This window comes from Myotis yumanensis, unplaced genomic scaffold (genome assembly GCF_028538775.1).
Source record: "Myotis yumanensis isolate MYYU_CA2020_CCGP unplaced genomic scaffold, mMyoYum1.0.hap1 SCAF_16, whole genome shotgun sequence".
Classification (NCBI taxonomy): Eukaryota; Metazoa; Chordata; class Mammalia; order Chiroptera; family Vespertilionidae; genus Myotis; species Myotis yumanensis.
The window spans coordinates 50,849,980-50,875,527 of record NW_027223767.1 but is presented as its reverse complement, the minus strand read 5'-3'; the positions used below and the strand labels follow the sequence as shown (position 1 = coordinate 50,875,527).

General features: G+C 63.8%; 2 protein-coding genes across 5 annotated transcripts; one reads left to right on the top strand and one right to left on the bottom strand.

Moving 5' to 3' along the window:
* Nucleotides 1-21,253, top strand: RHBDF2 (rhomboid 5 homolog 2). 4 transcript variants are annotated; one of them, XM_070394059.1, is made up of 20 exons: nucleotides 362-514; nucleotides 1,094-1,203; nucleotides 10,283-10,483; nucleotides 12,222-12,387; nucleotides 13,147-13,271; nucleotides 13,985-14,180; nucleotides 14,269-14,466; nucleotides 15,406-15,534; nucleotides 15,897-16,024; nucleotides 16,182-16,376; nucleotides 17,147-17,258; nucleotides 17,465-17,539; nucleotides 17,719-17,880; nucleotides 18,194-18,303; nucleotides 18,426-18,489; nucleotides 18,572-18,666; nucleotides 18,869-18,944; nucleotides 19,447-19,547; nucleotides 19,712-19,865; nucleotides 20,664-21,253. In XM_070394059.1, exons 4-20 carry the CDS (start codon nucleotides 12,244-12,246, stop codon nucleotides 21,081-21,083), a joined length of 2,484 nt encoding a protein of 827 aa, XP_070250160.1. In that variant the 5' UTR covers nucleotides 362-514; nucleotides 1,094-1,203; nucleotides 10,283-10,483; nucleotides 12,222-12,243; the 3' UTR covers nucleotides 21,084-21,253. The 4 variants fall into 4 exon arrangements, with proteins under 4 accessions (XP_070250162.1, XP_070250160.1, XP_070250161.1 ...); XM_070394061.1 differs by lacking the exons at nucleotides 362-514; nucleotides 1,094-1,203 and adding an exon at nucleotides 1-16; XM_070394060.1 differs by lacking the exon at nucleotides 362-514 and having other exon boundaries at nucleotides 810-1,203.
* Nucleotides 21,254-23,315: 2,062 nt separating this feature from the next.
* On the bottom strand, nucleotides 23,316-25,054 carry AANAT (aralkylamine N-acetyltransferase). The gene is made up of 3 exons (XM_070394460.1): nucleotides 24,892-25,054; nucleotides 24,402-24,556; nucleotides 23,316-23,618 (listed from the first exon to the last, which is right to left on the bottom strand). Exons 1-3 carry the CDS (start codon nucleotides 25,052-25,054, stop codon nucleotides 23,316-23,318), a joined length of 621 nt encoding a protein of 206 aa, XP_070250561.1.
* Between the last annotated feature and the right edge of the window lie 494 nt (nucleotides 25,055-25,548).

The window sequence follows — 25,548 nt, the reverse complement described above, 5'->3', positions numbered from 1 at the left end:
GTGGGGCCGCCGGGAGGTGAGCACGCGCGACAGGTGGGACCGGGCTCGGCCGCAGGACCTCAGGCGCCGGAAGGGTCCGCGGTGTCGCGCCCGAGCCCGCCCTGGGGCGGTGGTGCGCGGCTGGCGAGGGGGCCCGCCCTGCGGAGCTCTCGGGCCCCACGTGGGCCAAGCCGGGCGCCAGAGGTCGGTGCTGGACTCGGACGGGGCTGCGGGACCAGGTCTGCGAGCCCCTGGGGCTCAGCTCGGACCCGACGCCTAAGGGATCCCCGGGCCAAGGGTCCCCTGACGCGTGGGCAGAAGTTTAGAGCCCCTGGTGGGAGAGAAGGGACCGCCCCGGGGCAGCACCGCGCACTCCCGCCTTCGACCCAGATCCTCCGCGCCCCTCCCTCTGGGGCGAGCTGCCCGCGCCGAGGTGGAAGCAGGTGTGGGAGGGTGGGCGCGCTCTGCCAGGCTGGACCGGAGCTCAGAAAATGGGCACCGGGGTCTTGACTTCTGGACTGAGGGCCTTGCAAAGGTTGGTGCCCTCTTTTAGGGTTAGATTAGAGAGGGAGAAGCCCCCTCGGGGGCAAATGTGCCCACCCCAGGGCGGAGGGGCGCCCAGGCCTCAGCCCCTGCCTAACCGGCGTGAACGACTCCGGAGCAGGCGTGGGGTTGGAGTGTCGGAAGGGTGAGGCTTGCGGGACTGACCCCGCCCTGCACTGCCTGCTGTTTCCCAGGTGGCCCCGTGTGTGACATTTGCTGGTAAACGTGAGCCCAGCGTCCGTGTTATGTTTCTGTCACTCACTCTCTAGCTAGGACAGGGGGAGAAGTGGAAAGTGAAGCTTGCGGCTCTCAGCCATTTTACCAGCTAGGGGATATTGGGCAATTTCTCAAAAACGTTTTGGTCGTCACAGCTCAGGGGAAGCGGGCGAGTGTTGTTGCTCTTGGACATCTAGTGGGTAGAGGCCAGGGGTGCGGCTGGACATCCCACAGGCCCCGCGACAAAGAATCACGTGACTCAAAAAGGCCTAGTGCTGTGCGCGGGTTGAGAAATCCTCCCGCAGCACCTGGTCCATCCAGTAACAGGCATGCCTCGTTTTATTTCGCCCCGCAGAGGTGTGGTTTTTTTTTTTTTTACAAATTGAAGCCAAGACCCGCCACCAGCAAAAAGATCACAGCTGGCTTCAGTGCAGTGCTCTGGGACCCAGCCTGCAGTACTTCGAGGTATGCCTGTCCTTCTCATTGTCTGCCCCTCCCTGCCTCAGTTTCCCGGGAGGTTTGGGGGAAGAACTTGGAATAAACCTAAATGAGATGCGAGGTACGGAGGGCAGTTATTCCCCTCGCAGGAGGCTGCCTTTGGTGCCAGAAGCCTGCCTCTTCCTGCTCAAACCATGGGCCCTGCAGGAAGTAGGTCTGGGCGCTGTTGGGAGGAGCTGAGACCAGGGGCAGGGAGGGGGCCTGAAAGACATCCCCCTAGCACAGCCTCCCCCACACAGGAGCTCCCATGCCCCGGGTATGAGCTCTGTTTGCAGATTTTCCCAAAGCTGAGTTGCTGACACAGGCATGGACGCCTGATGCCATTGACCTGCTGGCATTTTCCCTTCTGAACTCACACCTAACTCTCCCAGTATTTATGCCGGGAAAGTAACACCCAAGGGGTATATCCAGGCTCCTGATTCCTCGTGGCTCCCGAGTCTGCTTCCCTCCAGCAGTAAAAGGTTCCACTGTGGCTAGACCAGAGGCCGGGCCAGGAGAGCAAGGCCCTCCCTCCCCACTCGTAGTGTCAGCAGAGCCACAGTGAGAGATGGCGGCCACCAGCCACAGGCAGGGGGCTGCCCTGCAGGGATGGCAGAGATGACTGAATTGTTTGAGTTGGGCTCCAGGAATGTGCTTCAGGGATCGGGGCAGGGGGCATTCCCAGGGCAGGATGGGACGAAGCAGCCACCCATGCCCAGGTGCCAGGCCACGCCACCCCACTGCCCTCGCTGCCCTCCTCCCACTTCCTGGCAGTATCCATGGCCTCTTGTCTCGTTCACTCCTGGACCCTGGGACCCCGTAGGGTGAGAGGACAGGTGGCAGTTTCTGGTTTGACTTCTGCCTTTTTGGTGGAGTTTTTTTTTTTTATTGTGGTGGTGGTGGTGGTGGTGGTTTTTGGTCTGTTAACTTTATTTATTTATTTATGGTCTTTTAACTTTAAAAGGCTGGAGTGAGACTCCCGTCTTTTTAGTAAAACGAAGACACCGCAGTAGTGGCCCCATCTGTCCTGTGCCTCTCGAGGCTCAGGCAGCACTGAGGCCTGCACCAAGCTGTTCCGGAAGCAAGCGGTGGAGCGCAACCTTGAACCCGCCGCCCTTTCCCAGGCCGGGTCCTAACTCCTGTGCCGCAGGCCTGTAAACAGACCGCCCGGTGACTCATTTCTGAGCTGCAGCTCTGCCTGGCGATTTACACACTCTGCCCAGGATGGGACTGGACTCGCTTCCTCTAAGACAGCGGTTCTCAACCTGTGGGTCGCGACCCCTCTGGCGGTCGAACGACCCTTTCACAGGGGTCGCCTAAGACCATCCTGCATATCAGATATTTACATGACGATTCATAACAGTAGCAACATTACAGTTATGAAGTAGCAACGAAAATAATTTTATGGTTGGGGGTCACAACATGAGGAACTGTATTTAAAGGGCCGGAAGGTTGAGAACCACTGCTCTAAGAGGAGGGACAGATCACCCCCAAATCCCTTGCAGAGGCCCCGGGGTCCGAGTCTGGCTCTGGGCCAGTAGCGGTGCTTTAACTGTGGTCAGAGCCCGGGCACCGCCGTGGCCGCTCCGCAGGGCTCCTGTCCACCTGCTTGTAAACTCAGCCCAGACTAGACTCCAGACGGAGCAGGAAGAAGCCGGGTGTGTCTGAGCGTGCATGGACCTGCTCACTTCCAAGTGACCCGGCGCTTCCCTCTGGGTCGGGGTGAGCAGTGGGGACATGAGGCCGCCTCACCCCAAAATATCAGGGGGGATGTCCTCTCCCGGCTGCCTGGCTGCCTCTCCTCCCTGCACAGCCCCGTGGGTCCCTGGGCCACCCACTTTGGAGCAGGCCTCCATGTTGTCCTGGCCACCCTTGGGGATTTCCAGTGTGAGCTCATGCTCGCGTCTGCTCCCAGTTTCCCGTCCTGCTGAGCCAGGCTGGGGGCGGGGTGGCGGGACGTCAGCGCCCTCCCAGAGTGCAGGCTGACCTGGCCTGGTGACCGGGCGGCCAGGCTGCCAGGGAGGCAGCTTGCAGGACACGGGCCAGGAGGAGGAGCCCTGCCTGCCCCTCTTCAGGGAAACCGAGGGCTTCCCCAGACGGCCATGAAGTGACTGTCGCCACCCAGTGTGAGTTAGACCCGCCCCGTGTGAGTTAGACGGGGCGTAAAGAAAAACTCACCTTTTCTTGTCCTCTTCAGGGACATACGCACAGAGAGCCGCCATCCCCATCCCCTCTGGGGTCCCCCAGGGCCAGTCATTTGCAATTCCAAAGCTGCTGGCAGGAAGGATGTTCTAGCCACCCCCACCCCCCAAAGTGGTTGGAGCTGGGTGGGCAGATCAGAGACACTGGCCTGGAGGGTGGTGGGAAGCGATGGGCAGGGGTCTAGGAGAGTGTGGTCAGCAGGGTGGGGTCACTTCAATAGCTGCCTCAGTTTCCCCACCTGTACAGTGGGTAGCAGTAGTCCGTGGGAGGGTGGCAGTGAGGATTGCAGCGATGGTTCGCAGAAAGCCTTGGGCCGGTGCCCAGCCACACGGACCTGGCGAGGGAGCCGTCAGGATAACGGGATCAGACGGGTGGTGACGGAGCCCGTGCCTCTCGGGCTGTGGGGGGACTGGCTGGGAACAGGGCCCAGAATGGCAGTGCTGGTGCTGTCTGTACAAGTGGCCAGTCTGGGTGGGAGGGCGGGGGTGCCATGTAGACCAAGGGCACTGAGGATGGGTTTCGATCTAGGCCAGGCGTGAACTGCCACCCCGCCCGGGGCTTCCCCGCCTGCCAGCCTGTGTGTCATGATGGTGTTGGGGGGGTGGGGGGGAGAATGTCATGGAGGTGGAGACGCTCAGCTCAGCTCTGCTCCCGGGCCCAGCGCAGGGCAAGCTGCCCACAACCTTGGTTTTCTCTGCTTCCCACCTGTGGCCCTGGAGCCCATGCGTGGAGCATCCTTAGGTGGTCCTGCCCCCAGGCCCCGGCAAGAAGCCTCTTTTCCCTGGCCGGGTGTGTGTGTGTCCCCCCCCCCCCCCCGCACCAACATGCCTCTCCCCTGGCCCTGGAAGGCCTGGAAGCGCAGGTGGGGGATCTGCTGGAGCAGGACTAGGAACTAGGGTCAGACCTTATCAGCTGAGGAAGATAATGAGATAGGACAGGTGAGAGGCTGTGAGGGCCCTTTCATAGAGGAGAAGGCGTGGGTGATGTCATTTCTGCTTGAGGGGGTGGGAGCGGCTGCTCTCACCACTGTGCCTATTGTTTTGCCACGTTGTCTCACCGGTTCTTGGGTGACAGGAGGCTGCAGAATGTGGGGGCATCACAGCCCCACCACCTCCTAACTGTGGGACCTTGGACAGGTGACTTAACCGCTCTGAGCCTCAGTTTCCCCACCTGTCAGTTTCCCAGCCACACTGGGACCTGGTGAGGGAGCCGTCCAGATAACGGGATCAGGGCTGCTCGGGGCTCTTGGCTCAGCTATAGAGACCAAGTGAGTGATGGTGGCAGAGGTCAGCCAGAATTCCAATTACTGGCCGTCCACAGGGTACCAGGCGCGGTACATTCATGATCTCATGTCATCTCTACTGCATTCCTGGCGCGGGCGCATCATCCCATTTCACAGCAGAGAAAACTGAGGCTCCGATGTGGTAACTTGCCCAAAGTTTCCCAGCACAGTAGGCGGCCAAGGCGGGGTTTGAGCCCTGTCTCCAGCTCCCCCCGCCCCCCCCCCCCCCCCCCCCCCCCCCGCCTCCCCAGCCATCATTCCTCAACCCATGCTGCCCCAAAGGAAGGGGTGGGGGGAGTGACGAGTAGGTAGGTTTTGAAGTCCCTCTGGTGTGAGTGGCCTGGATGGGCCTGTGTCAAGTGCCCGGATGCCCCAGCAGCCCAGGGAAACAGCAAGCCCCAGGACAGAGTTCTGGGAATCCAGCTTATTAGCTCTGGGTTTATTAGCTCTGTAATGACTGTTTACGAGCTGAGAAGTGTTTGCCCTGCTGAGGGGCATGGGCACCTTCCTGAGTGTGTCCCAGTGCAGGGCCCAGCAGCTCAAAGCCCCACCTCTGGCTCAGTGATCTGGACCAGGGGCTCACAGGGGCTCACCTCTCTGTGAAGTATGGCCTCGCTGCCCTGGCCCATGTGGCTCAGTTGGTTGAGCATCGTCCTGTGCACTGGAAGGTCGCTGGTTCGATTCCCAGTCAGGGCACATGCCCCAGTTGTGTGGGCTTGATCCCCAGTCGGGGGGGTACAGGAGGCAGCCGATCGATGTTTCTCCCCCCCCCACCCCCCACTCTCTAACATCAATTAAAAAAACATATATATATATATATATATCTCCTAGCTGATGGTGACCAGGGCACCTGGGGATGCTCAGCATTTTAAACATACACACTGAGGCTCAGAGATGTTAAGTGGCTTATCCAAGATCACACAGCATTTAGGGCTGAGCCTAAGACTGTCTGCCCATTTGGACAGTGCTTTCACGGTCTGGAGCCAGGCCACAGCGGGGAGGTTGGAAGATGGGTGGACTCCTCCATTGCAAACACAGACAGCCCCGTGCTGGGTACTGAGAGGGGTCGTATCTGGGAACAGCCTAGTCACACCTGGGTGTCAGGGAGTCCAGAGAGTCCCAGAGGGGCATCTGGGTGGGCACCATGGTGAGCCCAGCACTGTGTCCACTTAGGGACACCTGGCACACTCTCACTTCCAATGGTGCCCGCCCCGTGTTCCCGGCAGCTGCATCATCTTAGGACGCGGGCACACGTGGCTCGGGTGCTCCAGCTCAGCCAGCTTCCTGGACCCAAGGAGCCCCGAGAGGATGGGCATTCACACCTCTGCCAGCCCCACGGCGGGGGTGGGGGAAGCTGGGGGGCGTGATCCTGAGATGGCGATGGGTGTGCAGAGCGCTCTTGGGGTCTCCTCTGCTCGAGAACAGGGCAGCCCCTCCCCACCCCCACACACTCACACTCTGCCCTTGGCAGCACCCTGGAACCCAACACCGCTTCCCGTGTCTGTGGTCGGCCACGCCACCCAAGCCACTCTAACCGGGTCTCGGGGTGCCCAGAACCTGGGTCTGATGGGAAAAGGCTGGTGGGTCACCAAGCACCTGAGGCTGCCTCTCCAAGTTGTGTCTTCCAAGCTGAGTTTGAGCAAAGCCCTTCAGGGGTGGGGTGACCTAGGGGGCTCTCTGGGCAGGTGTCGGTGAGCGGGACCGGTCCCCGGGGGCGTGGGTCTGGCACAAATGGCAGGTGTTTCCATTTTTCCTCTCCACTGGGCGGTGGCTGAAGCCCATGCCCATGCAGGGTGGTGTGTGTGCGTGTGTGTGTGTGTGTGTGTGTGTGTACATGTGTGTGTGTGCGCGCTGCTGGCACCTCTGGGGACGTGGGTGCCTGCCAGGAGGAGGAGTCCCTTCCCTCCCCGCCTGTCTGACTTTGATGATTGGGTTTCAGCCACCAACTGGAACAGTTTCTTTCCTTCCCTTTCTCTTCCCAAATCCTGTCCCCGCTCCTCTTGCCGGGCAGGGAGGTGTGCAGGCAGCGTGGGGACCCGTGGAGGGACACCAGCGTAGGACAGCCTTGCCATGAGCTGCTCCTTCCGGGCGTGGTGGGTCCGAGAGGCAGGGGTTCGCTGGGGGGTGCACAGCGGCGCATGGGGGCCGCTTCCTCTTTCTCTTTGCAGCTTTCTAAAAACGACGGGTTCCCAGAAGGGCTGTGGGAGGGAAAGTCGAGTTTTGGTTTCTGTGGCAGGGAAGCAGGGAGACCGGCCACTTCCTCGCAGGGGGGCCCCCCCTATCCTGTGAGTCAGCGGGGGGCCGGCAGGGCCGCCCAGCCTCTGGGGCAGCTGGAAGTCACTCCTCCCTGCAGGAGGCCCCTCAGCTTCCTGCTCACCTAGAGGTTGATGGCCGCCTCTTTCCTCTCTGGAGGGGCCTGCTCGCCCCTTGTCCAAGGGCCCCTCCCTCCCCATTTGTGGCCACAGGCAGGGTGAGGGTTGGAGCCCTCCTGTTCATCACCTGCCTGGGGTCGGAGCTGCTGCTGCTGGCTCCCTGCCCTGGGTCCCAAAGCCCTCAGAGCCTCGGGGTGATGGAGACTCCGCCCACCTTTAGCAAGACCGAGGCGTCTTCTGGAACCTGCTAGTGTGGGTTGGTGGCTGGCAGGTAGAGCCAGGGGGAGGGGGCTGGAACCAGACTCCTTGGTGCAGGTGGCACGGGGGGTGGGAGAGGGTGCGGGGGGGCAGACAGGGAGGCGGGTGGGGAGGCCCCCAGCACCATGCCTGGATGCACAGGGGTGCTGTCGGGACCTCCCTGGGAGACTGTGTGCCCTGGTGATGTGTCTGGACAGAGCGTCCCTGGCAGTGCCCAGCCCTGCCCTTAGTGGGGAAACCAGCTTCTGAGGCTGCTGCTCGCCGGCCTAGGCTGCTGGGCGTGAGGTGGGGGGGCGGGGGGCCTCAACCCATGATGATTGGAGTGTTGTACCCCCCAACCCCATGCTGGACCCCACCCTAAGCCCCCTCCCTCTCCCCAGGCTCCTTAGGAGTCTCCTCACGACTCTGGGCTGAGGACCTTTCTGGGAGGCCCCGCCGAGTCCGGGCTCAGCTTAGGCAGGTGGCAGGGCCTGAGCCAGGCGGACAGGCCCTCAGACCTCCCTCCTCCCATCGTGGCTGGGAGCTGCTGCGGCAGGGGTCTGAGAGCAGCGGATGTGACTGGGCCAGGAGGAAGCCTGGTCCCAGGATGTCACAATTTCCTGCAGTGAGCAAGCACTTCTGGGGCGCAGGAGATAAGTGGTGGGCGGGGCGCTCCCGGAGCTCCAGCCCTTGTTCTGCCCGGGCTGTGGCCGGCTCCTCCACGCCCTAGACTCCGCTCTGCAGGGTCCAGAGTGGGTGTGGCCACCCCTGCACTGCCGCCCCCTGACCCTCACCCCTGAGCCCTAAGGAAGGGGCTGGGAGGGGCTCACAGGCCAGGACTTGGCACTGCTCTGTGAAGATGGGTATGTGGCTCTCCTAGGTACCACACTCCTCCCCAGAAAATGTACCCCACCCCTGCCTCTGCTCCCTTCTCAGAACCCCCAGGATTGCCGGGGCAGCCCCATCCTCCAGTCCTTCAGCCTCGGGTTGTGCCTGCCTCCCCTCTTCCCTGCCCCCCCTTTAGGTTGGCGCTGATGCCAGCAGCACAGCGGGTCCTGGGCCAGGGGTCCCAGCCGGGGTGGTATGGCCTTGGGATGGGAGGGCTGGCTGGGAGTCTGGGCTGTGCTGGGGTTGGAGACAGGCCGTCCACCGGGGACTCAATCTGGGACAGCATCCTCCATCCTCGGTCCCGGTCACAGCGGGCGGGGCCCAGGCACACAGTGGAGCTTCCCGAGGAGGCCGAGTCCCGGGCTGGCTGCAGGGCTGGGGGTGACCGTTCCTGCCCAGGGTGGCTGTGGACTGACCACCTGCCGCCTTGCATGTGCCCCTCGCATCTGCTCTCAGGCTGGCTGGCTGTCAGGCCGTGCCGCCCAGGGCCGCGGGGACACTCACACGTAGGCAGACCTGCGGGAGCCGGCGAGAAGCAGGTTGATTCTGTCTGGTGGTGGCAGGGAAGGCCTCCTGGAGGAAGTGACATTTTACTTTCCTTAAAGCAGCTGGTAGGTAGGCGTGAGCCTGACATGCCAGGTGCTGGGCCTCAGATAAGAGGAGGTGGGAGCTGGGGGGCCGGGCCAGGATGTGTCTGGTGGGGTGTGGTCGCTCTGAGTTCCAGAAGGATCCTGCCTGTTTGGTGGCCTGACCAGAGCTCGGCCTGGCAGCCCCACGCACCCCCGTCTTCCTCTGCTGCCCGCCTGCCTCCCTTCTTGGCGCCTGTTTCCCAGGTCAGCTCACCCCGTGCCCTCTCTCTGCCCCCTGGTCCCGAAGGAGGCCAGGCCGGGGGACTTGCCATGCGGGGCCCAGGGGAGCCTGTCGTCTTGGAGCTGTCCCCAGGGCGGGCTCCGAGTGGCATCGTCACATGCCTCCCGGGACTGAGGAGCCCACTGCCCGTGACTTCCATGCCCTGGGCTGCCCTGGGGCCTGGGCTCAGGACTCCCAGCGCTTGGGTAGAGAAGGAGGACGCCTGAGTCTGCTGGTCGGGCCTGAAAGAAGCAGGAAGTGTCTGGAGCCCCTGCTCTGCCTCGGGTCCCTCCCCAGGGCCCCCTCCCCACCCAGAGTTCAGAACCAGAGGCTCTGATCCACTATGTAGAGCGAAGGGGTGCTGTCCTGTGACTCAAAGGAGGGCCCAGACCCACCCCAGCCTCTGGGCTCCTCTGGGTGCCCAGGGCCCTCTAGAGACCACAGTTTGCAAAGTGCTCAGATGCTGACAGGATTTTCTGTGGCCTGGATTCTCCATTGTCTCCCCAACAGGGTGCCTTCCCGCCCTGAGTGCACCCCAGCTCTAGCGAGGGTGGGGGCACCCGTTTCCCAAGGAGACCTCGAGCCCTGCAGCCAGAGCGACGACGTGCGTCCCAGCTGCTCCCCTTCCTGGCGCTGAGCGTGGGCGAGTTACTTAGCGTCTCTGAGCCTCCGTTCCCCACCCACCAAACGGAAGCGATGATGATGGTCCCCCGACAGGGGTGTTGAGGACAGAGCGGGATGATGCCGGGCAGGCCAGCAAGGCTGGTGCACTGAGGACAACCCTGCCCGCCCGCAGTCCTCAGGGCTCTCCTTTAAGTGCGCTGCTGCCCGGCTGTGCAGGAGTATGTGTAGCCGCACTTCTCAGAGACAACGGTGCCACCCACTTACTCCCTTTTCTTTAAAATTATATATATATATATGTATATATTTCACAGAGGAAGGGACAGGGGGAGAGAGATTGAAACATCAATGATGAGAGAGAATCACTGATTCTCCTGCACCCCCTCTACTGGGGATGGAGCCCATAACCCAGGCATGTGTCCCGACCCAGGAATCGAATCGTGACCTCCTGGTTCATAGGTCGACGCTCAACCCTGAGCCACGCCGGCGGAGCTCATTCCCCTTTCCATGCTTCATTTTACGTTGGGTGGATGTCACCCCGATATGTGAACGAACCCCAGCTATAGCAATGAGAACACTTCCAGTGGTTTGAACACTGCCCTTCCTTTCCTCCAAGCTTTAGGCTGAGAGCCCGGGGAGCTGCCCCGCTGGCCTGGAGCGGCTGTCTGTCTCTCCACCTCCACACGCATGCGCCCACCTGTCCATGCAGCTGAGGCCTGACCCCGAACATCCCTGCAGAGCGAGGAGGGGCTAGAACATGCTCTGGAGGCCTCGGCGACAGACCCAGCACGCCGTGAGCTGAGCCCACACTCTGAAGGTAGGAAGCTGGGTAGCCGGGAGGGTGCCCCATGGTGCTGGCTACTTCCCGCTGTTTACTTGATGGTCAACAATACGTAGTGTTGCCACCTGTGGGCCACGCTCATGCGATGCTCAGGAGGGAGGAAGTGAGTCCCCCACTGTCGGCGAGGACGTGGGTGACCCGCAGTCAAGTGCAGGTCTGTGTGCCCCTCAGGCCCAGGCCGCCCGGCTCCAGCCTGTGTTTTTGGCCACGACCCCCCAGCACCTCCCTGAAGGGCTTGGCAGGTGGGAGATAGTGAGGGGCCCCGGCCGCTGCGTGGGCGGGAGTGGGCTGGGTGGGGACAGAGCCACGCAGGGCCCAGAGTTCCCGGGGAGGAGGCTGCGCTGTGTTTTAAGTGAGAGCAGGAAACCCTGGGACAGCGTTGAGCACGGAGTGACATGGCATCGTAACCAATCTGGAGCCAAGGGAACCTCGGGTGTTCCGCCCGGCGAGACGTTGCAGTCGCCAGGAAGGAGCTGTCTGTGTGGCTGACGGACAGTGCTGCCCAGGACCGGTGTGAGTGCATGCCTGGGTCCTGTCCCCCGTGCAGAGGGATCTGCAAGGACAGGCACGCAGCTTCCTGCAGGACGGGCGACAGGCGGGCCTCGAGTTCACTCGGCTCTATGTCGTCCTCCGAGTTTTTTTTCTTTCTTTTTTTGTTTGCAATGAACATATATTACTCGTATCATTAAGATAGAACATTTTTGCCCTAACCGGTTTGGCTCGGTGGATAGAGTGTTGGCCTGTGGACTGAAGGGTCCCATGTTTGATTCCGGTCAAGGGCATGTACCTTGGTTGCAGGCACATCCCCAGTAGGGGGTATGCAGGAGGCAGCTGATCGATGTTTCTAACTCTCTATCCCTCTCCCTTGCTCTCTGTAAAAAATCAATAAAAAAACCCAAAAAGATAGAACATTTTTTCTCCGTGAAAAGAAAAAGGTCCCAGACAGGTGGCAGTTTCAGTTAACCTTTGAAAAAAGGAACCGGGCCGCCATGGGGGACAGGGACAGATGTCTTTCGAGTCTGAGAATTCGGCTGAGCCGCCACTTCCTCCCTCCCAGCGGTGCGGGGCCATCGGCTGTGGACCGGTCACCAGATGGCTCCCAGCCTCCTCGTCCTCCCCCGGGCCCTGCCCCAGGGACAAAGGCAGGGCCTGGCCCCCTGGCGGCCACGACCTCTGCAGCTCTGCACCCTGTGTCCTGCTCCTCTCGGCCTGTGGTCCTTGCCTGAGCAGAGACCAGAAGTGGACGGAGATGGGAGTTGGGGACTGCCCAGACCCTACTGGCTTGGAATGCAAATGAAGGGGGACAGAAATAGACCTTTAAAAAAACGTTTGTATTGATTTCAGAGAGGAAGGGAGAGGGAGAGAGGAACATCAATGATGAGAATCACTGATCACCTGCCTCCTGCACGCCCCCCACTTGGGATCGAGCCCACAACCCGGGCATGTGCCCTGCCCGGGAATCGAACCGTGACCTCTGGGTCCCTAAGTTGACACTCAACCACTGAGCCGCGCCCGGCCGGGCAGAAATAGACCTGCTTGCCGAACCCCACTCAGCTGGATTCAGTCTGTGCCCTGTGACTTAGTGTCTGGGGTTAGGTTAGAACCAACTTTTGGCAGGTGGTTCTCAGTCCGGGCTGCCCGCCCTGGCACCTGGATCTCCATGTCCCCTCTGGTTCTCTACACACCCGTGTCCCCCTCCCCACCTCCTTTCCAGCCACCCCGCCCGCCTGCCCACCATGGCCTCCGCAGACAAGAATGGCGAGAGCGTCTCCTCTGTGTCCGGCAGCCGCCTGCAGAGCCGGAAGCCGCCCAACCTGTCCATCACCATCCCGCCGCCCGAGACCGCGGCCCCTGATGAGCACGCCAGCATGCTGCCCCAGGTGAGGCCGGCTCCCGTCCGCCACAGGTGCCGGGTGTGCCCAGGGGACACCTCCCGGGCAGTTCCAGTTCCTGGAGGAGGCTCCGTTCCCAGCACAGCTGCCTGCGTGGCCCCAGACTTAGGCCTGTGCCCCTCTGTCCGAGCCCCAAACAGCGCAGGGAGTGGGCCCTGCGCTCGGGAGCGCCACCTCACGGCGGTAAATGGGAGCTGCTGTCCCGGGGACAGGCTGGGCCGTCCCACCTGGGACTTGGCTGTTTCCATCTCCTCGCCCGGGCCTTCCGGGGGGCGTGGGCTGTCTGGTGGGACTTGGGTGAAGGGGCACGTGTGTCCTCAGCCCCAGCAGCCTGACCTCAGCGCCTGCTCCTCGGAGAGAACAGAAACGAATCAATGTTTCCAACCAGCTGGACCCCGGTCCATAAAGAGCTCATTGAAGACGGGCTCGGTGCAGCGTGGGCTCGGCGCAGCCTGGGCATAAAGGGGCTGTGTTGGTGCCGCCCGCTCACCCACGGGTGCTTTCAAACACACAGCGGCAGGCCGGGCGCCGTGGCGTGACGGGGGAGCACTGAGTGAGGAGGCAGGGAATGCACGCTGGGGTTTTCTGAAAAACATTAGAAAACGGTGATTTTGACCCTCGGGATGAAAGCCGCTCGGGGGTGTAAGTTGGGGCTGAGGTTTGTTCTCAGAGGTTTCATGTTGGGAGCCGGGAGCCGGGCTCCGTGCATGCGCACGCCCACCCTCTGCGGCCTCCCGCCCCCCACAGAGGTCCAGGAACCCCGCCTTCCTGAAGAGCGTCAGCCTGCAGGAGCCCCGGGGACGATGGCACGAGGGCTCCGAGAAGCGCCCCGGCTTCCGCCGCCAGGCCTCCCTGTCTCAGAGCATCCGCAAGTGAGCACGCCACCCGCCCGCCCGCCTGCCCAGCCTGTCCCCGTGTCCCGTGTCCCGTTCTAGAAGGCGCAGGCTGGCCTTAGTGAGCGGCCTCTCCCTCAGGGTGGACGGGGAGTCTAACACCGTGTTGCAGGTGGGAAGCTGGGGCACAGGGGCATGTGCCTGCATAGTCACAGGTGGATTCTGAGGGGTTCGAGGGGCTGGGGTGTCCACTGACGCTCAGAGTGGCTCCCAGGGGCCGGCCCAGCCCCGCTCCTCAAGCTCTGGACTCTTCTCCACCTCTGCTCCTCTGGCCACGGGGACCGAACCTGCCCCTGACACTGCATACATGTGCCCTTCACCTTGTCACCCCCTGCACACATGCCCGGCCACCTGTCATCCACTCTTTACACACATGCCTTGTCACCTTGTCACTCTCTGCATACACATGTGTGCCATCAACTCTCATCACTTCCCCTGTGCACACATGTGCTTGGTCAGCTCTGGTCACGCCCTGCACATGCACACGACCTGTCCCCTCCCTTCACACATTCGAGGTCACCTCTCGTCACAGCTGCATGCACACGTGTGCCATCAACTCTCACATCGCTTCCCCTGTGCACACGTGGGCACGGTCAGCTCCCGTTACCCCTCCACACGCGCGTGCCCTGTGCTAGTCCTCGTAGCCTCGCGGCCGTGCATGTGCGCGCGCACACTGCCCCCTCCGTCCGCAGGGGCACCGCGCAGTGGTTCGGGGTCAGCGGCGACTGGGAGCTGGAGCGGCAGCACTGGCAGCGCCGGAGCCTGCACCACTGCAGCGTGCGCTACGGCCGCCTCAAGGCCTCGTGCCAGCGCGACCTGGAGCTCCCCAGCCAGGACGTGCCTTCCTTCCAGGACACCGAGTCTCCGAAGCCCTGCAAGATGCCCAAGGTGGGCTCCATCTGGCCAAGCGGGTGGCGGGTGGTGGGCGCTTCGCCAGGGGCCCGGCCGCTCTGCTCACCGCCTCCCTCCCATCCAGATTGTGGACCCACTGGCCCGAGGCCGGGCCTTCCGCCACCCGGACGAGGTGGACCGGCCCCACGCCCCACACCCACCACTGACCCCCGGGGTCCTGTCGCTCACCTCCTTCACCAGCGTCCGCTCTGGCCACCTGCCCCGCCGGAAGAGGATGTCTGTGGCCCACATGAGTTTTCAAGCTGCCTCTGCCCTCCTCAAGGTGAGGCCGCCCTGCCTCTGCCCACTCTCCCTCCCGCTCCCCACAGCAGCCCCCAAGAGCCCATCTCGGCGCCTCCCTCTGTGCCCAGGGCAATGGATGCCTGGGACCCCTGGGCAGAGGGAGGGCCTGCAGCCCAGCAGCTGGGCCCACGTCCCAGCCCCCGATCCCCTCCTGCGCCCCTGCAGCTCTCTGGCTTGGGAAACTGGTTTTGCACCGATGGGCTGGGAAAGTAGGAAGTGAAATGTGCTGTCAGCCCTCATCACCCGTTCACTGAGCCCATTGATGGTGCTGGGCAAGGGGGCTGCAGAGGGAAATGAGCCAGTTCTCTGCCCGGGAGAGCCCAGCCCAGGTGAGGGCACCGTTCGGTGTGATAAGCGGAGGGCCTGCCCGGAGCAGGAGCTGCCCCAGCTTGCCCAGGAGAAGGGCTGGTGTCAGGGAAGGCACTTGAGCTGAGCCCAGAAAAATAAGGAAAAGTTTGCCAGGAAAGCAGGGACGGAAACAGCATTCTCAACAGAGGGAAAGGCCGATGCAAAGGCCCGGAGGTAGGAGGGGGCGTGGCCTTTGGGGGAGCAGCAGGTGGGTCCATGTGGTTTTAGTTACAATGGCAGGAGATGGGATCAGAAAGATGGGCAGGGCCGAGTGTGCCGTGCCGAGGAGCCAGGCCTCGGAGAGATGGCACGAGTCTCGGGAATAAAGGCGAGTGGTGGGTGTTGGCTGCCAAGCCAGAGGACAGGAGGTGGCCAGAGAGAAGACAGCGGCCAACCGTGGGGGAAGGATGATGCATCCAGGGCTATGAAGCCAGTGCCGTGTTCCTGGCCCTCGGTGCTCTGGGCTGATCGCACCTTCGAGGCGCTATCCCCAGAGGGAGGGCTTGACGGTCCCTTTGGTGTTGGGGGCGCCCGACCCGGCCTGATGCCCATGCCTCGGCCCTGTGCACAGGGGCGCTCGGTGCTGGATGCCGCTGGGCCGCGGTGCCGGGTGGTCAAGCGCAGCTTCGCCTACCCCAGCTTCCTGGAGGAGGATGCAGTCGACGGGGCAGACACATTTGACTCCTCGTTTTTTAGTAAGGCAAGCATGGGGCGCGGGCCCTCGGGGCAGGGGACCGGGTGGCCTGGGAGCTGGGCGGAGTGACCTGGCCCTGACCATCCCCTGCCAGGAGCCCCCTGAGGGACCCAAAGGCCCATTGGAATGGATGTGCCATCTTGGGGCGCTCCTAGGTCCCCGTTTTTCTGTCAGAGCGAGGACCTGGGGGTGGGGCAGGGTGTCCCCCAGAAAAAAAAGTCATGGCCAGGGCCAACACGCACCTTCCACTTCCCTCCCGACGCGCCTGCCTGGCCTGCCTTTGACTTGAGCGGTGGGGGCAGAACTGGGGACCAGGACTCCTCACGCTGCCTCTGTGTGTGTCCGCCCCCCCCCCCCCCCCCCCCCAGGAAGAAATGAGCTCCATGCCCGACGACGTGTTTGAGTCTCCCCCACTCTCCGCCAGCTGCTTCCGGGCGATCCCACGCTCGGCCTCCCCCGTCTCCCCCGTCTCCCCCGACGGGGTGCAGGTCTCTCTGTGAGTTCTGGGCGGCCCCTCCTGCAGGAGGAGGGAGGTGGCAGAGCTGGGAAAGGACTCCCCAGAGCCCGGGGATCTTGGGGGGGGGGTCCCCAGACCACAGGTCCCTCCTGGGCCGCGTGAGGTGGCACTGGGCTGAGAGCCGCCGTCCCAGCAGGAGGGAGTACGGCCGCACCCCGGTGCCGGTGGCCAAGCGCGGCAAGCGCATCGCCTCCAAGGTGAAGCACTTTGCCTTCGACCGGCAGAAGCGGCACTACGGCCTGGGCGTGGTGGGCAGCTGGCTGAACCGCCGCTACCGCCGCAGCATCAGCAGCACGGTGCAGCGGCAGCTGGAGAGCTTCGACAGCCACCGGTGAGTGGCGGGCGCCGTCCTGGGCCGTCCACTCCGGGAGCGCTGGGAGGGGCCTCTTCCCCACCGGGACTCCCCACTTCCCGGCCTCCCAGGCAGCGGTCCGTCAACGGCATCCATTTTGAGTGCCAGCCCGCAGGCCCTGCGACGGAGCCCCGACAGAATGCAGCAGGGAGGGCTGGGTGGGTCAGAGGGACAGTTAGACCCCCAGCCCCAGCCATGAGTGAGGGGACTTGGGGGGGAGGGGGACACATGCAAAGACCTTGGGGGAAGCCAGAGAATGGGGAGGGGCAGTTCTCGCAGAGTGGACGATTGGCAGTGACCCAATAAAGATTCGATCCCAAATTACAAAGCGCTAAGTAATAACAAGTGTGGCCAGTGTCCTGAGGAGGGGGCCGGAGAGCGGGAGGGAGCAGCTGGGGGTGCGGTCAGGATGAGCAGCAGTTAGCTGGCTGAGGAGAAATGGAACGAACCTCCCTGACAGAGGAAGCAGCATGTGCAAAGGCCCTGTGGCTGCCAGGAACTGCAAGAGGAGAGGAAGCCTGGGAGGTGGGTGGGTCCAGCAGGGCGTTGCCACCAGTGGGAGGGGCCGATGTTAGACTCTATCCAAGGGCAGCGAGCGGGAAGCCACCCAAGGGTTGGGAGCTGGGAGAGAGGCGCGTAGAGGTGCCTTTTGGAAGCTGCTGGTGAAGGATGAGTGGAAGGGAGTGGAAGTGCAGGGTGGGGAGCAAGGGGCGCTGAGCGTCGGGGTACTGACCCAGCCTCTGCCCCAGGCCCTACTTCACCTACTGGCTGACGTTCGTCCACATCATCATCACGCTGCTGGTGATCTGCACGTACGGCATCGCGCCCGTGGGCTTTGCCCAGCACGTCACCACCCAGCTGGTGAGTTGGGCTGCGGAAGTGGGGTTCCATCCTGGGGTCCCAGCCCCCCGAGAGGCGATGCGGGCCATTGAATGCCTCCCACAGCAACAACTGGCTCAGGTGGGAGGGTGCATTGGCCACTGCTTTGCCCCTTGGCCCTTTCCTGGGGGCCGGCCCTGGCACGGAATCCCTGACGCCTCCTTCCACCTCCTTGCACCCCTGCCCAGGTGCTCAGGAACAAAGGTGTGTACGAGAGCGTGAAGTACCTGCAGCAGGAGAACTTCTGGATCGGCCCCAGCTCGGTGAGGGCCCAGGGGACAGCCAGCATCTCAGCAGGAGCCCTGGGCCCTGTCTCCCCAGCTGGGCAGGGAGGGGTCGGCTGGCCCATAACCCCTCATCAGGGGACACCCAACAGAGCTGGGCGCTCACTCCACCCCCCCCTACCTCCCCCCCCCCCCCCCCCCCACACACACACACACAGATTGACTTGATCCACCTGGGAGCCAAGTTCTCGCCCTGCATCCGGAAGGACCAGCAGATCGAGCAGCTGGTGTTGCGGGAGCGAGACCTGGAGCGGGACTCAGGCTGCTGCGTCCAGAATGACCACTCGGGCTGCATCCAGACCCAGCGGAAGGACTGCTCGGTGGGGGCGGGGCCCCCATCCACCCTGGGCCCTACACCACGTCCACTGCCCTGGCCTGGGGGAGGGACCCTTCAAGGGCAGTGACCACATTCCCTCTTCCTTCCTCTGCCCTCCCGACCTCATGCAACCCTGCACATGGCCCAGCACTGGAAGGATGCCACCCTCCCCAACCCAAGCCAGTGAAAGCCGGGTCTTGAGAATGTCACCCAGGGGTGGGGTCCTGCGAAACAGGAAGAGCCCGATCCTGGTGGGTCCCCTGACCTCTCTGGTGGGTGTGGCCGTCCTGGCCTGAGCAGCCCCCTCCCTCCTCCAGGAGACTTTGGCTACTTTTGTGAAGTGGCAGGATGACACGGGGCCCCCCGTGGACAAGTCCGATCTGGGCCAGAAGCGGACGTCAGGCGCCGTGTGCCACCAGGACCCCAGGTAGAGTCCCAGGCTGTCTGAGAAGTTGGGGTTGAGGGTCGCATTGTCTGTGCCCCCCACAGGGACGTTGGCTGTGGGTGCCCCAGCCCCTCATTTTGCCCCCCTCTGGCCTCTCCCTCCAGGACCTGCGAGGAGCCGGCCTCCAGTGGTGCCCACATCTGGCCTGATGACATTACCAAGTGGCCAGTGAGTACCCGGGGCAGAGAGTGGTCTGGGAAGGGCGGGGAGGGGCTCCCGCCACACCACCCACCCGGTCGGTGCCCCGCAGATCTGCACGGAGCAGGCCAGGAGCAACAGCACAGGCTTCCTGCACATCGACTGCCAGATCCGCGGCCGCCCCTGCTGCATCGGCACCAAGGGCAGGTGAGCCTCCCGCCTGCGCACTGCCCTCATGTCCTCGTCCACTCTGGGGCCCCTGTGGTGGGAGCAGGACGAAGGGGCGCTTCCCCAGAGCCGGGTCTCAGAGGGGCACCGCCTTCCCACTAGCAGTGCTGGCTGTGGCCAGGCACTGGCGCCAGGCAAGGTGGGCAGGTACTCCGGGCCCTGACACCCCCCCTCCCCCCAGCTGTGAGATCACCACTCGGGAGTACTGTGAGTTCATGCACGGCTATTTCCACGAGGAGGCGACGCTCTGCTCGCAGGTGAGGTGGGGCCTGGCGGGACCCAGTGGGACTCTGGGCACAAGACACTGGGCGTTGCCGGGCCGGCGTGGCTCAGTGGTTGAGCGTCGACCTGTGAACCAGGAGGTCATGGTTTGATTCCTGTCAGGGCACAGGCCCGGGTTGTGGGCTTCATCCCCAGTGTGGGGCGTGCAGGAGGCAGCCGATCCATGATTCTCTCTCGTCATTGATGTTTCTCTCTCTCCTTCTCCCTTCCTCTCTGAAATCAATAAAAATATATTTATTGAAAAAAAAAAAAAAGGCTGATGCCATTTTGGGGCTCAGCCCCATCTGGTTTTCCAGCTGACCTAATAAATTCATAGTTCTTTACCCCCCCCTGCTCCTCCACAAAGAGAAGCCGTGCATGGCAGCTACTGCAGCTGGCCTCACACGTGCCCTCCTGCAGCGGGTATCGGCTCTGCCCACCCCACACCCGGGCCTCCGACCCAGCCAGGCGCGGGCACTGACCCCTCCTCGCCCCCAGGTGCACTGCCTGGACAAGGTGTGCGGACTACTGCCCTTTCTCAACCCCGAGGTCCCGGACCAGTTCTACAGGCTCTGGCTGTCTCTGTTCCTCCACGCCGGGTAAGGCGCCGGGATACCACCCCTGGAACGGTGCAGGGGCTGCCCACCTGGACCCCCGCAGAGGGGCTCCTGGGCCAGGGCACAGCCCTCCCGCCCCACCTCCCCGGAGTGCCTGGCTGGCAGCCGTGGCAGACGGGGAGGCTGATGCCTGTCCCCCGCCCCAGCCTGGTGCATTGCTTCGTGTCCGTGGTCTTCCAAATGACCATCCTGCGGGACCTGGAGAAGCTGGCCGGCTGGCACCGCATCTCCATCATCTTCATCCTCAGCGGCATCACCGGCAATCTCGCCAGCGCCATCTTCCTCCCGTACCGGGCAGAGGTAGGGACTCGGTGGGGGCAGGGGGGTGGGGAGGGCACACGGCCCCTCCCTTGCCGGGCTCAACAGCGGATGAACTGCTAAGCTGGAGGCTTATTGGCTGATCCCTTAATCCTGGGCGCGAGGGAGCTTGTCCCTGAGTCATGCTCAGATGGCACCTCCAGAAGACCTTTCTGCGCTGCCCCTCACTCCGTTCCTCCTCTCTGCTTCGGTTCTTCATGACCCCTGCCCGCTGCCAGGTCACAGACCTGTAGGTAGAGCCAGAGGAAGTTGCCAGTGTGTGACCATTCTTGACCCACAGGAACCATAGTTCTTGTTTGTTTTTAATATGTTCTTACTGATTTTTAGAGAGAGAGGAAGGGAGAGGGATAGAGAGATGGAAACATCGATGAGAGAAAAACATCATCAATCGGCTGCCTCCTGCGCGCCCCACACTGGGGATCAAGCCCGCAACCCCGGGATGTGCCCTGACTGGGAATCGAACCAGCGACCTCTCGGTTCATGGGTCAACACTCAACCACTGAGCCACACCAGCCGGGCAGGAATGGCAGTTTTGACCCGTTCACCCTAAGGCGGCTGCCCTGTCCAGTGTCCGCCCCCCCGCCCCCCCGGAGCACCGGGCACGTGGAAGGTGCCCTTCGGCTGAAAGGGTGGTGGGAGCAGCCCAGCCTAGTACTCCCAGGTACCAGGTCCAGCGGCCCCAGCTGGCCCCTGGGTCGGGCTCCCCAACAGGCTGACTCGGGTGCCAGGGCTCCCTGCGCACCTGGTACCTGGGAGTGAGCCGCCCCCCTCCCTGCCCAGGTGGGCCCGGCGGGGTCGCAGTTCGGCCTCCTGGCCTGCCTCTTCGTGGAGCTGATCCAGAGCTGGCAGCTGCTGGAGCGGCCCTGGAAGGCCTTCCTCAACCTGGCGGCCGTGGTGCTCTTCCTGTTCGTGTGCGGCCTGCTGCCCTGGATCGACAACATCGCCCACATCTTCGGCTTCCTCAGCGGCCTGCTGCTGGCCTTCGCCTTCCTGCCCTACATCACCTTCGGCACCAGCGACAAGTACCGCAAGCGCGCCCTCATCCTGGTGTCGCTGCTGGTCTTCGCCGGCCTCTTCGCCTCGCTGGTTGTCTGGCTCTACGTCTACCCCATCCACTGGCCCTGGATCGAGCACCTCACCTGCTTCCCCTTCACCAGCCGCTTCTGTGAGAAGTACGAGCTGGACCAGGTGCTGCACTGACCGCCTGCCTGGCCGGCCGGGCGAGGCTGCCGCCCGCAGCACCACCAACGACACAGGGCCCGAGCCTGGGACACGGGGGCCGAGCCTGGGGCATGGGGGCCGAGCCTGGGGCACAGGGCCCGAGCCTGGGACACGGGGGCCGAGCCTGGGGCACGGGGGCCGAGCCTGGGGCACAGGGGCCGAGCCTGGGACATGGGGGCCGAGCCTGGGGCACGGGGGCCGAGCCTGGGGCACAGGGGCCGAGCCTGGGGCACAGGGGCCGAGCTTGGGGTGGGCTCCTGCCTGCAGAGCGCCCCACCCACACTCCAGAGACCCATCGACAAGGCGCCCAGGCCCTGGTGCCGTTCAGAGGTGGTCACACAGGCGGGTTCCCCGGGGGATGAGGTGCCCCTTGGGCGTTCCTGGCCCGGCTGGGGCGCACCCTTGAGCACCTGCTTCTCTGCAGCTCAGGGCCCAGGCCCCGACTTACCCTGCTGTCGGGACCCCCATCTCCCACCGCAGCCTCTGCTAAGTGCTGGGGCCTCTCCCACCGTGACTGTGCGCGTGCCCTTACCGGGGACGTGGCCAGGCGTCCCACCGGGTTCCCACCCTGCCTCACCACGACCCCCTCCCTGTTCCTCCTCCCCTCTCTGCCCTACCAGCCCCTTCCTCAGTGGCTGCCGGGTCTGCTGTCGGGTGACCGGGTGTGGGAGAGGCTTTGGCCGTGGCCTGGGGCAGAGCAGCCGCCTGGAGACGAGGGAGCGGGAGCCTTGGCGTGTTTGCAGCAAGCAGAGGCTGTGCGGCCCACCCCGCCCGTCAGGGGCTGCCTCTGACCACAGCGGCCCCCCACCATCGGCCGGGGCCAGGGGCTGGGCCACCCCGAGGACCCGCTCCCAGGGTTGCCTGGGGCTCAGCCAGGGCATCTGTTACCCGTTTATAGTTTGGTCCTAATTTTTAAAGTAACGCTAACTTTGTATGGATGATGTCTAGGTGTATTAAATGATACTCTTCAGGGAACGTCTTCTTTTGACCAGAGGCCTCGGGAAGAGTGAAAGCTGGAACCTTAATTTGGGGGTGGGGGAGGGTGGGGGTCGGCTGGGAGGAACTCGGGGGCAGGGGCTGGCAGAAAGGGGCCGTGGGAATCTTGTGGGACTTCCGGGGGATTTGGTTGGAATAGAAACCGGGTTGAGGTCCCATGGAGGGCCTCAGGGGGCCCCTTGAGGGGTTGGAGTTAAGTTCTTAGACTGGTGGTGCTGTAGGGGCAGTGTGGCTGGGCCGAGGGGCAGGCCTCCCTGGACAGCTCTGTTCACTGTACCTGTGCCTCGCCCAACCCTTCCCCACGCAGGGAGCCATCCACTAGGTTACTGTGGGCAGAGGACCCAGGGTCCTGGAGCTGGAGCGGCAGTCCCTGCACCCGCCCCCCATTCCAGGGCTGAGCGTGAGAAGGGACCTCCCTGGGTCCCGGGAGAACAAGGGCCCTGCACGGTGCCTGTGAAGGGCAGCCCTGGTCCTGAGCCCGCCGTGCCTGCCTCCTGCAGGACCCCATCGGTTCTGAGACGGGAGGGAGCTGAGGCAGGGCTGCTTGTCCCCACTTGCCACCCCCATCTGGGGCACAGCCTGGAGTACGGGAGGTCCAGAGGGTCTCGTGGGGACAGCCTGCAGGACACATCTCATGTTCAGCTGGGAGGACTGGCCATGTTCTCTTTTAAAAAAAAAAAATATATATATATATATATATATATATATATATATTTTTTTTTTTTTTACTAGAGCCCCCATGTATGAAAATTCGTGCAAAAGTAGGCCTTCCTTCCCCCAGCTGCCGGCACTGGCTTCCCTCTGGCACCCGGGACCCGGGCTGCTTCCCTCGGGCCCCAGCTTTGTCAGGAAAGATGTTCGGAATGATGTCTGGAAGATGTCCAGTCTAATTAGCATATTACACTTTTATTATTATAGATTGATTTCAGAGAGGGAGAGAGAGAAACATCAGTGATGAGAGAGAATCATTGATCAACTGCCCCTCCTGCACGCTCCACACGGGATCTGAGCCCACAACCTGGGCATGTGGCCTGACTGGGAATTGAACAGTGACCTCCTGGTTCATAGGCCCAACCACTGTACCACACCGGCTGGCGTGGCCTTTCTCTATTTCACCCCTCCCCCCTGCCTGGGAATCCTGGGGGAGCTGGGGGAGGCCAGGGCAGGGCACTGGAGGCTGGAGAGACCACCCCCCCCCCCCCCCCAGCAGCCCGCTCAGCAGCTGTACCTCCGCAGGGAGGCGTGGCCCTGCAGCGAGCACTGGAGCTCCGTGAAGGCCAGCGGGCCCACGGACACGGCGCAGGGGCCCACGGAGTGGAAGCCGAACCGCTCGTAGAAGGGCACCAGCGCGTCCTCGCACATGAGCACGGCCCGGCGCACGGCTGGCTGGCCGCCCAGGTGGCACAGGTAGCGCCACAGCAGGAGGGAGCCGCGGCCCTGCTGCCGGAAGGCGCGGTGCACGGCCAGCACGTGCAGGTGGGCCGTGTGGCCCCCGGGCCGGTGCAGCAGCAGGGCCTCCTGTGGGCGAGAGAGGCGTGAGGCCAAGTCACCTGTGTTCGCACCTCAGCCGGTGCCCCTGGGTGCCCCCAGTCGGGCCTCTCCCGCCCAAGGAGGACCCCAAAGTGAATAAATACCCCCATCCCCGGCCTCATGGCAGGCCCTTCGTGAGGGCTCTGGAGACCCCATGATCGGACCTCTTGCCCCGGAAGGGGACCCACCGCCCCCCGCCCTCACCTGAGCATCCCTACCCCCCCCCGCCCCCACCCTCACCTGAGCATCCTACCCCCCCCGCCCCCCGCCCTCACCTGAGCATCCCTACCCCCCCCCGCCCCCACCCTCACCTGAGCATCCCTACCCCCCCTCACCTGAGCATCCTACCCCCCCGCCCCCGCCCTCACCTGAGCATCCTACCCCCCCCGCCCCCCGCCCTCACCTGAGCATCCTACCCCCCCCGCCCCCCGCCCTCACCTGAGCATCCTACCCCCCCGCCCCCACCCTCACCTGAGCATCCTACCCCCCCCGCCCCCCGCCCTCACCTGAGCATCCCTACCCCCCCCTCACCTGAGCATCCTACCCCCCCGCCCCCGCCCTCACCTGAGCATCCTACCCCCCCGCCCCCCGCCCTCACCTGAGCATCCCTACCCCCCCCGCCCCCCGCCCTCACCTGAGCATCCTACCCCCCCGCCCCCACCCTCACCTGAGCATCCTACCCCCCCGCCCCCCGCCCTCACCTGAGCATCCCTACCCCCCCCGCCCCCCGCCCTCACCTGAGCATCCTACCCCCCCCGCCCCCGCCCTCACCGGTGTGAGCCTCTCCTCGTCCCACAGCGAGCCGATGATGAAGGCCACGAGGCGGCCCTCGTGGAACCAGCCCAGGGAGAGCTCTGGGCACAGGGTCAGGAAGCGCCGGAGTTCGTCGAGATACAGGGGACACACGCCCGAGACGGAGATGAAGGCTGCGGGCAGAGGCCCCGGTGGGTGGCTCAGGGGGCACCGTGCCACACGTCCACCCCCAGCCCTCCCCACAGGAAAGCAGGGGGTTCGGGGCTGCACACACACGGGAACACGCACACATGGGAACACGCATGGGAACACGCATGGGAACACGCACACACGGGAACGGGAACACGCACACACATGGGAACGGGAACACACACACATGGGAACACACACAGTCTGATACTGTCACTCCATAGGCCCTAAGCTGCGAGGGTCTCCTCCCCCCGGGGCAGCTGCAGCTCTGGGCACCAGCCCGGGGCGGGGGGGGGGGGGGGGGGGGCGGGCTGCTCACCTTCCCGCTCGATCTCAAACACGCCGGCCGCATCCTGGGGGGTGAGGCAGCGGAACTCGCTGGCGGGGAGCGTGTGGCGCCGCTGGCAGCCGGGGGGCTCGGGCATCCCAGGCGGCAGGTGCAGGGCCATGGGCGGCAGGCAGTGAATGCTCTGCGTGGACATCCTCGCTGCGGGGGCCCCTCTGGGTGCCCGGGCTCAGGATGCCTCTGGGAGATGAAGGTGCTGGCACCTGTTCTATTGGTCAGGGGTCTGGTCGTCCTCTCCAGGCGGGAGGGGCCAGCGTGAGGGTGCCTCTCGCCCCTTTTGTAGCTGCACCTGGGGTGGGGCCAGCCCCGAAGCTGACAGCACATTCCCCTGTGCCTGCCCCCGCCCCTGCACCCCGCCCCCGCACCCCACCCCGGCTGCTTTGGGGATTAAACACGGGTGCCCTCCCCACCCTTTCCTCGAAGCCAGAAGTACCCATAGAGCGGCCCTCGCTCCGGTCATCAGAGCCCAGGAGAGCAGGAGGGGTGGGCAGGGCTCAGGGGAGCCCAGGGCACCCGGACAGTGTTGCCCAAGGGAGGAGGGGACACGAGCCTCCAGGGGCCACTCCAATGCAGCTGGGGGAGGGGGGGCTTGTCTTACTTGCTCAGAGTCCTTTGGGTACAGGATGGTGT

Coding starts and splice junctions, on each gene's coding strand:
- RHBDF2 (XM_070394058.1), top strand. CDS start 13,632: ATGCCCGGCCACCTGTCATCCACTCTTTACACACATGCCTTGTCACCT. Junction 17,259..17,464: donor AGCACGTCACCACCCAGCTG/GTGAGTTGGGCT, acceptor ACCCCTGCCCAG/GTGCTCAGGAACAAAGGTGT. Junction 18,490..18,571: donor ATGACATTACCAAGTGGCCA/GTGAGTACCCGG, acceptor GGTGCCCCGCAG/ATCTGCACGGAGCAGGCCAG.
- AANAT (XM_070394460.1), bottom strand. CDS start 25,054: ATGTCCACGCAGAGCATTCACTGCCTGCCGCCCATGGCCCTGCACCTG. Junction 24,557..24,891: donor GTTTGAGATCGAGCGGGAAG/GTGAGCAGCCCG, acceptor CTCTGCCCGCAG/CCTTCATCTCCGTCTCGGGC. Junction 23,619..24,401: donor ACGAGGAGAGGCTCACACCG/GTGAGGGCGGGG, acceptor TCTCGCCCACAG/GAGGCCCTGCTGCTGCACCG.